Below are 12,809 nucleotides of genomic sequence, written 5' to 3'. Positions count from 1 at the left end.
CTTGGTAGCCATACTCCCCCGAGGTCATCCCCTGGTCCTCCGAGGTGGTAACTGAACTTCAGCAGCTTGTCTTGCCAACTCCTCATTTAGTTGCATAGCCTTGGCCAGTTGTTTACGAACCTACAATTTTCTAGCTCAACCTTTGGCACGTATCATTCAGGATTATAGCGCAAATCCTCATCGGCCCTAGGATTCTGACCAGACCGTTTTCTAGAAGATGATGAGGCATTCCCGTCATCAGGGCTCTGGTCCACAATGGGTTGTTTACTAGGCCTTCGGGGAGGGTCCTCCGTTTGGGGGGTACGCTCCTCGGGGAATTGAGGTAATGGTCACCCGCTAGTTCCAGGGATGTTCAATGCGGCCATTGTTGTTGCACATGAGTTTTTACACTAAACAATATGAAAAATTGTTTAATGTTCAACGAAAGCACCAAACTTTTGATGTCGTTTTTCGTCAACTTAATTATGTAGAGCAATAAACAATTGATTAGGAAGAAAAGAAAAGACAAGAGATTTTTAATGTGGTTCAGTAGTTAAAATCTGCCTATGTTCACGAGTCAAGTATTTAAATTCAAATAAATATTTGAATAATCATAATAATACAACTTTAAATGCATTAAAATATAGATCCCATAAACTTAGGGATTTGACTCACGGTCTTAACTAATCTCAAAGGAGTAGGGATTTCCTAACAGATTTTCCGTGTGGTAACGCGTCATCAAGCTTGAACATTTGCTTCAATGCACTTTCGAGATCACTCATAGCCTCGAGCTCATCATTCCAGTTGTCGCATCCTCCTCACTCACTAAGTCCGTCGAGCTCATCCCAGGTTAATGTCTTTGAGCCTGCAACTCATGGTCGAATGTTGATAGCAGATCTGGAACCATTTGAAAATTTGTACAAGCGTACTGTTAACACTTGTTAATCCCGAGCTTACTCTTTGCGAGCCTACATTTCGAGGTTATTTATTTAATCTCGGAATTTGGGTGTAACAGGTGCAGTGCAGTGTGAGTGGTTTATATCTATCGCCAAATAATTTAATAATTAAACATTATAATGAATAAAGATTCATAATAAATCTCATAACTAAAGTGTGTTTAACAAAATAATTAAATGTACAACAAACTAATAAACTTTTAGCAAAACAATAAAAATACAACAAACTAATAACCAAGAAAAATGTAATATAGAAGTAAAGATTCTAATTAAGGAGGAATATCTTTAGATTGAAGTAAAATATGTGTTAGCATCCTATGAAACATTATATTTTTTTTTCTAGATATTGTGTATATTATACTATATAAATATTTATGTATTAACTTTAAATGTAATAAAATTGAAAAATATATATATGCATATAAAAAATTTAATATATACAATGATACGGTATGGTGTGGTTTGAATTGCATTTATAAAATTTAAAATCACAAATCGCACTGAACCACGCAGTTTGACAAAAATGCAAATCGCAACCGCACCGCAAAGGATTCCAAACCGTAAATTGTGATGCAGTGTAGGCAGTTTTATGAACACCCCTTTCATTCACATTCCTAACAAAAAGTAAGAAAGTAAACCAGGTTAATGAAATCCATTCCCCATTCCCATTCCTTAGTCTCATAAGTAAACACACCAATAGTGTAGATTGCACTCTCTTACCAAATGCCCGAGCTTTTATGGCGACAATAAATGAGACCAAATGAGTTTCATAGAAAAATTACTTGTTATCGTTTGCTCAGTCTCTAAGCTCTTCGTCGACATTACCATGCCAACTCATAGAAATCAGTCACATTAGGGAAAGAGGAAATTACACCAAATATGGGATTTTTTTACAAACTTTGAAAAATATGGCAGTTTTTTTTTTTAAGTTTTTTATGGCATATTTTTTTTGTTTACATTTTTATGGGAGTTTTTTTCCCATATATTTGTAAAAATTTATTTGTGTAACATATTTTATATTTTATACTATTTTAGTGCCTATTTTTTATTATTTTGAGATTATTTTTTTTAATTTTAATCTATTTATGTTAATTTTTATCATTCATATTTGATAAAATATTTTTTATCAAATCAGATGTGATAAAGCATAAAAATAAATGTATTAGTATAAAAAAAATGAAATTAAACAGTATCCAACTATCAATGAGGTCTGATCCCAAAAGATTGGCAAACACTCTCCAAACTGAGAATGAAGAATCATGTACTACTTACAACATGCTAAAGGTATCTTTTTTTTCTTTTGATTTTATAAATTGACATAGTACTTATATTTCACAGTAAAATTATGGTAAAAATATGCTTTGCTAATTCAAGTATGTGTTTACAATATTTCAGGTCTCTCGCCATCTGTTTAGGTGGACAAAAGAAATGGCATATGCAGACTATTATGAGCGGGCTCTTACAAATGGCGTGCTGAGCATTCAAAGAGGAGCAGAACCAGGAGTTATGATTTACATGATACCACAAGGTCGTGGAGTTTCCAAGAGCACGAGCTACCACGGATGGGGAAAGTCATTTGAGTCTTTCTGGTGCTGCTATGGAACAGGTAAGGCCTTGTGCTTAGTTCTTACTTGTTGAACATGTATATATATCATATAGAATACTTTTTTAGTTTGTGGTTCCTTATGATTTCTGCTATAGTAAAGTCTTCATCTTGATCATTTTTCAGGAATTGAATCATTTTCAAAGCTAGGAGAGTCTATATATTTTGAAGAGAATGGAGGAGTTCCTGGTCTTTATGTCATCCAATACATACCAAGTTCCATTAACTGGAAACTAGGACAAGTTGTGCTTAATCAGAAAGTTGATCATGTTAACTCATGGGATCCTTACCTTCGAGTGACTTTCACAATTTCTTCAGGAGAGTCAGGAAAATCATCAACATTAAACTTGCGAGTGCCAAGTTGGACGAAATTAAGTGGCGCCAAGGCAACGTTAAATGCTAAAGAAATTTCTCTACCAGCTCCAGGTTGAATGGATTACAATTCCATATGAATCTCAAGTATTGCATTGTTTGTGAAAAACTGACATTTTAACTTTTGTTATGTCTAATAATGCATGTAATTTTCTGTCAATCACTAAGAATTGGAGCCCTGGTGACATAGTAACACTTCAGCTACCAATTACTATAAGAACATATCCCATTAAAGGTAGATTCATTGGGTCTCCACCTTTATAAACTCATATGTTTTCCAAGTTTTCCAGCATAACTTTATGGATATATGCTAACCAATTTTCTCTTAAAAATAATCCAGACGACTGGCCTGAGTACGCTTCAATACAGGCAATTCTTTATGGCCCTTATCTGCTTGTAGCTCATAGCAGTGGTGATTGGGACTAAAAACTAGATCAGCTTCAACTAGCTCTTCTTCAGATTGGATAACTCCAATCCCTTCCTCTTACAATGATTATTTGGTCTGTTTCTCCCAAGACCATGAAGACTCAACACTCATCTTAACAAACTTAAACAATTCAATCACCATGGAAAAGCTTCCTGAATCTGGGACAGATTCTTCTCTTAAAGCCACTTTCAAACTCATCTTTACTGACTCACCTTCTTCAGACTTATCCACAACCAAGGACATGTTTGGAAAATCAGTGATGCTGGAGCCATTTGATTTTCCAGGCATGGTTGTAGTGCAGTAAGGAGAAGAGAACGACCTTACAGTGACAGATTCCTCCAATGGCAAAGATTCTTCATCACTTTTCCACATGCAATCTTCTTCTACTGTCACTCACAAAGGAAGCCTCTATGACACTGCAATCATTTAGCTGCTCATCCGAAAACCACTCTCTTGGTATGTAAGAAATCCAAATGATTGGCCTTCATATTTAAATTCATATTTGATTTTTCTGGTTTTTTTTCCAAATCTGTTTAAGTAACCAGGTACCATGACGCATGATTCATTTAATTCATATCTGATTTTTTTTAGATTTAGGTGTAAGCAGTTACTTTTTATTCTCATTTCTTCTTCTTTTCTTCCATTTTTTATCTTCTTTAATCAACATTTTATCCACAGTAACTGGTTACCACTATCAAAACAAATTTTTTTTTGTAATAATAATCGTATGCCACTGTCCATTTTTTTTAATGATGTGTGGTAACTGGTTACAACTATAAAAATCAGTTTTATTATTTAAGAGGTGTTGTAGTAATTGGTTACAACTATAAAAATATTTTTTATTTTTTTAAGTAATGTACAATTATCAAAATATCAACTGAATTGTAACTGGTTACTTAGTGAGATTTGGAAGAAAAAAAATTATATAAAAAAAATAAACTAAATTGATGGTGAAGGTAACTCGTTACAACTAGGTCTGAAAAAAAAATGAAAAAAATCAGAGACAGTTGCGATGGTAACCGGTTACTTAGCCAGACTTGGAAAAAAATAAGATTCAAACAAAAAATCTAAAATAATCATAATCGTAATTGGTTACAGCGAGGTTTGAAAAAAAAATCAAATCTAAAAAAAGAACTAATTGCTATGGTACCTGGTTACTTAGTCAGATGTGAAAACAAAATCAAATCTAAACAAAAGAACCTAAATTAATCGTTATTGTAACTGGTTACACTTAGGTCTAAAAAAAAGCTGATATGAATAAAATGAATCAGGCGTCATGGTACCTGGTTACTTAAACAGATTTAGAAAAAAAAAACCCAAAAAAATCAAAAGTTTTGTTTGCTTGTTTTTTTATTTCTTGTACTTGTATTCTGAATAAATTTTGTAAACATATCGATACATTTTCTGAGCAAACGTTCTAGTTTTATTTCTTTAAATAATTAATAAACTCATAAATATTTATGTTAGAACCTTATTTGATGAACGTTTGGCTGCTAAACCTATATCCAATTGATCTAAACATCACAGGGAAGAACCTTTTGACAACTTTTGCCCTTTTCAACCAAAAAAACTAATCAGCTAACCTAAGCTTTCATATGTTAAAAGTACCTTAAAATATTCAACTACCTAGCTTCTTATACTACCCTATTCTACACTAAATAATAGTAGTCAACTTTTCTTAAGTACATTTCTTAAATCAAATCAAATATGAAGTTAAGTACCAGGTTACTTAAACAGATTTAGAAGAAAAAAAACCCAGAAAAATCAAATATGAAGTCAAGTACCTGGTTACTTAAACAGATTTAGAAAGAAAAACCCAGAAAAATCAAATATGAAATTCAAAATCAGATGTGAAAAAGAAGAAAAAGAATAAAACTAGATTTGAAGAAAGAAAAAGAAGAATAAGAAAGACCAACTAAGAAGAAAAAGAAGAAGAAGAAGAAAAAGAAGAAAGAAAGAAAGAAGAAGAAGAAAAACCAGTTCGTCGTCGTTGGAGGCAGCGGCGGAGGTAACATCGCCGGAAGAAATTTGGGATGGACACTGAATGGGGGAGGAGAAAGAAAGAAATGAGAAGAGAGAGAGATCGTGAGGAGATAAGAGAAAATAAGGGAATTAAGTTTATGGTAATTTATTTACCATATTTTAATTTTTTTTTTCCAAAACTTACCATATTTTGTACAATTATTTTTTTTCCCATAAATTTAGAAACTATATATATTTTCCCCATATTTATGTAAACTTCTCTTAGGGAAAATTACACTTTGGATTACAAAATATAATAAGATATACAATAGTAATACTCTTATTTCTACTTACACTTATATTATACCTCAATTTCATAAATATTATGGTATGTAATTTTATATTACATTGTTATAATTATGGTAAGTTAATAATAGCTTTTATTTTTTCTAAAATTACTTTGTTTTTATTTTTATTTTTTTTAGGAAAGTTATTAAAAAGGTACACTCACTTTTTTTTTTTTTTTTAAAAAAACTTTCACTTTTCTCCCTTCCATTTATTTGAATATGTATAAATTTTCATCAAAATATACAAATATGTAGTTTCATATAAGTACATTAACTCCAACAAAATACATCAAAACTAATTAGTTTATTTTATTAATTATTTAATTCCAATAATTTTATTTCTTATGTACAATTTACTAAAATAAATTAAATCATTTACCTTTTCATGTAGTTTAAATTTTGTTATATCGCTCATTTGGGTAAATTGTTATGTTTATTTTATATTAAGTGTATCAATAGTTTCATATGATTAATTTTTAATAAAAATAAAATATACCTTTGATTTTTTGGAACACATTATAGTTGAAATATCTTGTTCTTGAAGATATTATATTAAACATAACCATTTAGTTTATTATATACATCTTAAATACTTTAAAAGAAAGTATGTGTTGTATGCAATCAATATAATGCAATTATTTTTTATTTTAAGGTATGTTTTGTATTATTATTATTATTATTAGTATTAGTAAAATAAAAATGGTTTTGGAAAACTATTCAACCAAGGCGATAGTCTAAAACAACAAGAGTACTGAAACTATAATAAGTACCGTAATCACGGTACACATAGATTCCTTAACAACAACTTGGACTGCTATATCTATTCAACTGTAAGAATACAAATAGCATGAATTAAAATGAGGAAATATTGACCAAAGAATTATTTCAGCTGAAACGGTCTGAAATAATCTACACCACAAAATATGTCTTCTTCTTCTCCAAGAATGACAGACAACGAGTGAAGCCCACAGAGAGCATCAGTAGAAAATGTTAGATTAAATGAAAAATATGTATATAAATAATTCTATACATATATATATAAAGAGTACCAAAATTATTATATACCTTATTAACTCTTTAGATGGAGTTAGCAATGAAACCTACTATAAGAGTCTTTGTTACCGTTATAGAAGTTAAGATGTTCTCTTAAATTAATTAAGATATTTCTTCTATTTAGTTAAAATATTCAAATTGGATTTAAAAAATAAATGTTGGACATTAATTTTAATATATTAAATGAATAAAACAAATTATTTTTAATATATACAGTTATAAAATATTCCAACAGAAAATTTTCAAAATGCTCACGTTGAGAATATGAATGATATATGATCTAAAACCAGTAAACAGTAGCATGCAATTATTAATAATAAGAATTGTAACCACGATACTTTTAGATTCCATAATAACAACTTGGACTGGAATTTCAACAGTAAAACAGAGAAATTAAAATGATTCTTAAAGCACATTCCACGCACACGTAGCCATCCGAAAAAGTCGTCATAGGCTAATATATATAATATTCATGCCACTAGAGTCTTGAGCTTGTGACTGAAATTATCAATATAAGAAGACTCGAAATCTTGGCGATGAATCTGCTGTCGTAACTTGGTAAGGTTGGCCTTGACCTTTTGACCAACCTCATTGTCTTCCTCCATGACAGTCTTAATTGCTTTGCAGACACTCTCTCTAGTAAACAACCCTTCTTCTTCACTTTTCTCCACTTCAACACCAACCTTCAATCTGTTTCCCATGAGCCTCGCACTAAGAAAATGATCAAATCTTTTGGGCAACAACACCAGCTGACATTTATTCGCCAATGCCTCTATTAATGAAGCCCATCCACAATGAGTAACAAAGCACCCAATAGATGGATGCTTCAAGATTTGTGGTTGTTGAATCCAACCCCCATAAACCACTCCTTTTCCTCCAATTCGCTCCTTAAACCCTTCTGGTAAAGCTTCCTCAATGGAGCCAACTTCTAAAGGCGTTCTCAAAGCAGCCAAAAATGGCAACCCAGAAAGCTCCAATCCCAGCAACAGCTCTTGGAATCGGTCTTTGCTCAATATCACCTCACTTCCAAAACCACAGTATATTACAGAGCCAGGTGTGAACTGACCTAGAAAGTCAACCCATTTGTGCTCTAGAGAATAGCTTGGTGTGTCAGGTATAAGCGGTCCTGAAAGTAAAAGAGGTTTCCCAAACTCTTTTTCAAGATAATCCGCAAATGGGCCATCGATTTCTCTACAAGCCCTGTACCCTATCACATCACAGTCGGTTAGGCCTATAAACAAGCGATCGTATAGGAGAATGCTGCCATCATGCTTGACATTTCTCACGAAAAGAGAGTCCCGTGCCTCATGAAAATGAAGGTGAATCGATGAATCTGGATAGCCCGGTGGAGGTTGCATCAAGTCAGTCTCAGTAACTTGCTTTCCCTTGAGGTTGTGGTTAGTGGTAGGAGATACATTGTAAGCTGCTTGAGCAGGACTCACCACCGAGTAATACATGGATTTGATGCCCAAGCGGCGAGCCAACTTGGGAATCCAGTAAGCAAAATCGAAAAGGATGAAGTGGGGTTTGAGTTGTCGTAGGAGTAGTTCGATGTCGTTTTCTGTTCTGTCCATGGCGGTCATGATTAGAGAGATTGAGGAAGAAGACACATCATTGGTGGTCTCAGCTCCGGAAGGAAGACCGTCCACGTGGGGAATTGTGATTGGATAGAAGGTTATGAGATCTGGGTAGCGATTCAAATGCTCTACCTTGGATTTGGTTTTGGGTGGGATCATGAAAGAGATTGTGTGGCCTTTTTGAGCTAGTTTGTTCGAGAGTTGGATATATGGGTTAATGTGGCCGAAAGCAAACCAAGGGTACATTGCTATGTGCAGAGAAGAAACTGACTTCTCCATATTTGATATTTTTGTTTCCTATGAAATGAATAATCATGAGCAAAAACTCAGTACAAAATCAAGTCTTGACTTAATCTAACAAGAAAACTTAGATGTAGCAACTCTAATCGCTATAGGCGTTAGAGATGACCAAAGTAATAAAATTTGATTTTCAAGGAACAACTAATTAGCTGTAAGTAACACCAACAAAAGGAAAATATTATTTAAGCACCAAAACTATACCTTTGTGGCAGCTGGTAAGTCTGATCCAAGCTAGGAGACGAAATGGAGAAACTAGGCAAGAAGATATATTATGCAATGTATAGAACTATTAGAATTTGGGACCACTTTTTTTTTTTAAAAAAAAAACTTTGAAAGAAGTAATAATGGAGTGTAAATGATATGAGAGCAAATTTAAGTTAAAGCTGACCCACATTTTACTCAAATCTATGGCTAGTAAAACTGTCGAATTTGGATAAGGAATAAAATGGCGGGGACTGACTCTAGGGCATTACTACTTCCACGTCTTCTTTTTTATTTATATGAATTTTTTTAATTAAAAAAGAATCATGAGCTGTCTCCCTCTCATCTCCGTAATGTCAGTTTCAACTGAATCCATACTTGGTATGAAGTCACAGAATGAGAGAAAACTTCAAGATTTCGGTTTTTATATCAATTTTGGCTATGGCCAAGCTGCAAAACACTTTCATTTGTGATAAACCCATTTATGCATATTCCACCTTATTTACATATATCTTCCTCGAGGATTAAGAAGAGGGTCGACATATATTTTTTAATATATTATGTATTCATAATCATAGTCTTAAGCAATAACTTTTCTCAACCCAAACCCACCTACTTATATATGACTCTTTTGATCTTTTCTAATCTTGAGTATGCAATAAATAAATATATATATATTTATATATGTGAGTACCATTTTGGTAGTGATTTTTAGTATTTTGGTAGACATGGTTCTTCAGCTTTTTGAGAATGGGAAATTTACAAAGCAGATGAATCATTCCCTCATATGCCTCATTCCAAAGACGGAAGTGCTTCGTCATTTGATCAGTTTAGACCAATTAGTTTGTGTAATTTTTGTTACAAAGTGATGGCAAAGCTGTTGTCGAATAGACTACGTATTTTCATGGCAGAGCAAATTGCACCTTTTGTTATAAATGTTTAGATAATGTAAATTTTTAGTTTTAGCCGTTTGATTGGTTAGTTTTAACAGAATATTTTAAATATTTAAAAGAATATATTTTGAAAATTAACTAAAAATAAATATTTATTAATTATATTGATATAAATTTAAATATTATAAAATATTATTATATTAATAATTAATATAAAACTATATATATAATAACTATATTAATATAAATTCAATTTTAATTTTAAATTGAAATATTATAAAATATCATCATTATAATAATATATAATCATAATTTTCTAATAATTATATTAATATGAATTCAAATATTATAAAATATTATTATTATTATTATTATTAATACAAGACTAGATATTTAATACATATATTAATATAAATTTAAATATTATAAATATCATTATAATAATATATAATACATAATTTTAATTTTTAAGAAAAAAAGTTATTATTTATATTTAAAAAGGTTATCATATTATATATTATAAAAAAAATCATAAATAATATTTTGGTTTCATTTTTCATTTAATATGTTTACGTTATTCTTTTATATATAATATTGTTTATTTATTTGAAATTTATATGCCAATGATACATATAATTAATTAATAGATTAATTAATAAATATATTAATTATAGATTTATTTATTAAATCTGTTAATTTATAATGGTATCAGAGCCATACTTCATCTTATCCTACCGACGAATCTCTAATGGCAAACAAAACCTCATCTACAAGTTCTGCAAACTCTAGTGCTCCTATAATATCACCATTGTCACTTACTCATTTTCCATCTTTCCGTAAGTTCACAGCCAACAAACTTGACTTTCTTTATAAACTATCATATGTTCCTGAAGAAAACAAGATTACCAATAACAACCTTCTTTTGATTAACCCATACCAAAATTTCCCAAAATCTATTACTCCTTTTACCCAGTCCATTAAAGCGCTCATCAAACCATCCTAAAAAGCGCCAAAAGAATATATCAAAGCTTCTAAATTCAGTGAGTGCCAATTGAGACCTACTCCTGAGGTCCAATTCGTTACTTTACAATTCCCTCCTGAATTTATTCCCGAGTGGATTACGCAAGGATTCACCCATATTCATTTTGGTATCATTCGCTTAACTATTTCCCTTCATGGCCGAAAGGGCCTTCCAATCAGCTGCCGAATGGGTCTGCTCGACACCCGAATGAGGAAATACCAACATGCTAGCATTGGAACCATAGAAACTACATTAAACGCAGGAATAGTAATAACTACACTGTTTCCTAACTTTAATATGTCTCTCCAAGACAATCGCTTGACTGATGCTTTCAAAGTAGAGGTCCAACTTTCTGGAATTGACCAAGATCTTACTTCCATTGGAGCTACTCTTCACTACCAGATGGGATACAGACTCCAAGATCACGCTCTGGATCTTTCTTTGCCAACAGCTGAAGAAGCATTACTGATCTCGGTAGACTCTACCCAAATTCCAACATGCACTCATATTCCAAGGAAAATCTCTATAGATGATCTTATGAAGATTTTGCCCAGTTCATGGATAACAAACTATGAGATGCTCCATCAACCTCAAAAAGGGTTCCAGACTCTTGGTGAACCATCTTATCACAAGAAAGAAGATGGCTCTGTCGAAATAATCTTTGACAGAACTCAAACAAAGACTCCCAGTTGCTTTACCACCCAGTATATGATGACTTCTGTCACACCAGCTGATGTGGAAATCCAGTCTTTGATTCTTAAGGCAACCTTATTTATGCTTTCGAATCTTTGGATAGATGTAAGTATTGGGATGTTTGCGACTGCAAAAGCTGCCTAAAAATAGAAGAAGACCTCTCAAAGCCAAAGCGACGTCCTAGCTCAGGAAAACGACTTAAACAACAGCTAGATTAAGGATAAAAAGGAATAGGATTGTTAGGCCAACCCTCTGGAAAGTTTGACTATATAGTCAAATATTCTGCTCCTAAAGACTTACCTAACTCTCCTCCAGAACCAACTGGATGGGATATTGAGATTCCTCCAACAGGCTCCCAAGAGCGTCCACTTTCGGCTCCTCAACAAAACATTTTTCCATGCTACAAAAAAACAGCAAAATGGATGCAACATCATGGAGAAGCTTTTCCTGCTCAAATTCAGTTCCAAAAAATTCCACAAGTATGTATGATGATTACTACTGATTATGAGTCAGATTTTCCTCCTCTCAAGAAATTTGACAAACAAGACGACCAAGGTACGGTCTCTCACAAACCAAAGGTTCAAAACCCACAACCAGGAACGTGAATGGGTCTCTCAAAAAAGTATCTCCGGCTGAAGAAGTTCTCAACTGGCAATCAGAAAATATGATTGCCCAAAACAAAGTCTTAAAGCAAGTTGAGTTATAAAATACTAGAATAGAGACGGCAGTAAAACAATCTCATACTATTGTCATCGATAAACTCACTACAAAGATCCAATAGACTCATGAAGAGCTTCTAGCCATCGTCAAAGCAAGCTCAGTCTCGATGGCATTCTTTGTAATGCCCTGGTTACCCAGAACCGTTACGGTGAATGGTGAACTGGAAATTTGACCCGCTACCCGAGTCCTTTGGTTAAAAACGTGTTCTAAGTGTTATTAACAGGCTAAGGTGAAAATCAGCAAAAAGGAAAGGATATGTTTTATTTAATACATAAAATTATTCATGGGCCCACAAGAACATTTACAAGTTATTTACAACTCAAAAAGGGCATTACTGTTCCAAAATTACAAACCCGTCGACCTAAGCGGCAAAATAGGGTAAACCCCCTAGTTCCTTTGAGAACTCCTTGGCCGTGGTGGTCAAGCGGCCGCATATGTACACATCACCACTTAAGCTCTCCACTCAAGGCAGGGTGAGCTTTTCTTTCCCTTTACCTGCACCACATAGCACCCATGAGTCAAAGCCCAGCAAGAAAACACAACATTGTATATAAACAATATCAAAGGATTATCATTATAATAACACAGAGCTTATAGCTCTTAAACAGATGAGTGAATATTACCTGAGGTTCTAGAAAACCATACTGAGTGACTGACAAGCTAGTCACTAATTTAAACAGAAGAGTGGCTGCTAGGTAAGCCGCT

General features: G+C 32.9%; 2 protein-coding genes across 2 annotated transcripts; one reads left to right on the top strand and one right to left on the bottom strand.

The window, feature by feature from the left end:
• Positions 1-2,053: 2,053 nt before the first annotated feature.
• On the top strand, positions 2,054-2,984 carry LOC133815876 (uncharacterized). Its single transcript, XM_062248656.1, has 3 exons — positions 2,054-2,219; positions 2,331-2,541; positions 2,665-2,984. The coding sequence occupies exons 1-3, from the start codon at positions 2,112-2,114 to the stop codon at positions 2,967-2,969; spliced, it is 624 nt and encodes a 207-aa protein (XP_062104640.1). The 5' UTR covers positions 2,054-2,111; the 3' UTR covers positions 2,970-2,984.
• A 3,991-nt stretch (positions 2,985-6,975) lies between these two features.
• LOC133817409 (cyanidin 3-O-galactoside 2''-O-xylosyltransferase FGGT1-like) lies at positions 6,976-8,924 on the bottom strand. The gene is made up of 2 exons (XM_062249920.1): positions 8,778-8,924; positions 6,976-8,573 (listed from the first exon to the last, which is right to left on the bottom strand). The coding sequence occupies exon 2, from the start codon at positions 8,553-8,555 to the stop codon at positions 7,170-7,172; it is 1,386 nt and encodes a 461-aa protein (XP_062105904.1). The 5' UTR covers positions 8,556-8,573; positions 8,778-8,924; the 3' UTR covers positions 6,976-7,169.
• Between the last annotated feature and the right edge of the window lie 3,885 nt (positions 8,925-12,809).

This window comes from Humulus lupulus, chromosome 2 (genome assembly GCF_963169125.1).
Source record: "Humulus lupulus chromosome 2, drHumLupu1.1, whole genome shotgun sequence".
NCBI lineage: Eukaryota > Viridiplantae > Streptophyta > Magnoliopsida > Rosales > Cannabaceae > Humulus > Humulus lupulus.
Note: the sequence above shows the minus strand (reverse complement) of the source record. Positions and strands in the feature narration are given on the sequence as shown.

Excerpts from the sequence above, each read along its gene's own strand:
- LOC133815876 (XM_062248656.1), top strand. The coding sequence starts at position 2,112 with ATGAAATTAAACAGTATCCAACTATCAATGAGGTCTGATCCCAAAAGA. Across the intron at positions 2,220-2,330 it reads CTACTTACAACATGCTAAAG|GTCTCTCGCCATCTGTTTAG; the intron begins GTATCTTTTTTT and ends ACAATATTTCAG. Across the intron at positions 2,542-2,664 it reads CTGGTGCTGCTATGGAACAG|GAATTGAATCATTTTCAAAG; the intron begins GTAAGGCCTTGT and ends ATCATTTTTCAG.
- LOC133817409 (XM_062249920.1), bottom strand. The coding sequence starts at position 8,555 with ATGGAGAAGTCAGTTTCTTCTCTGCACATAGCAATGTACCCTTGGTTT.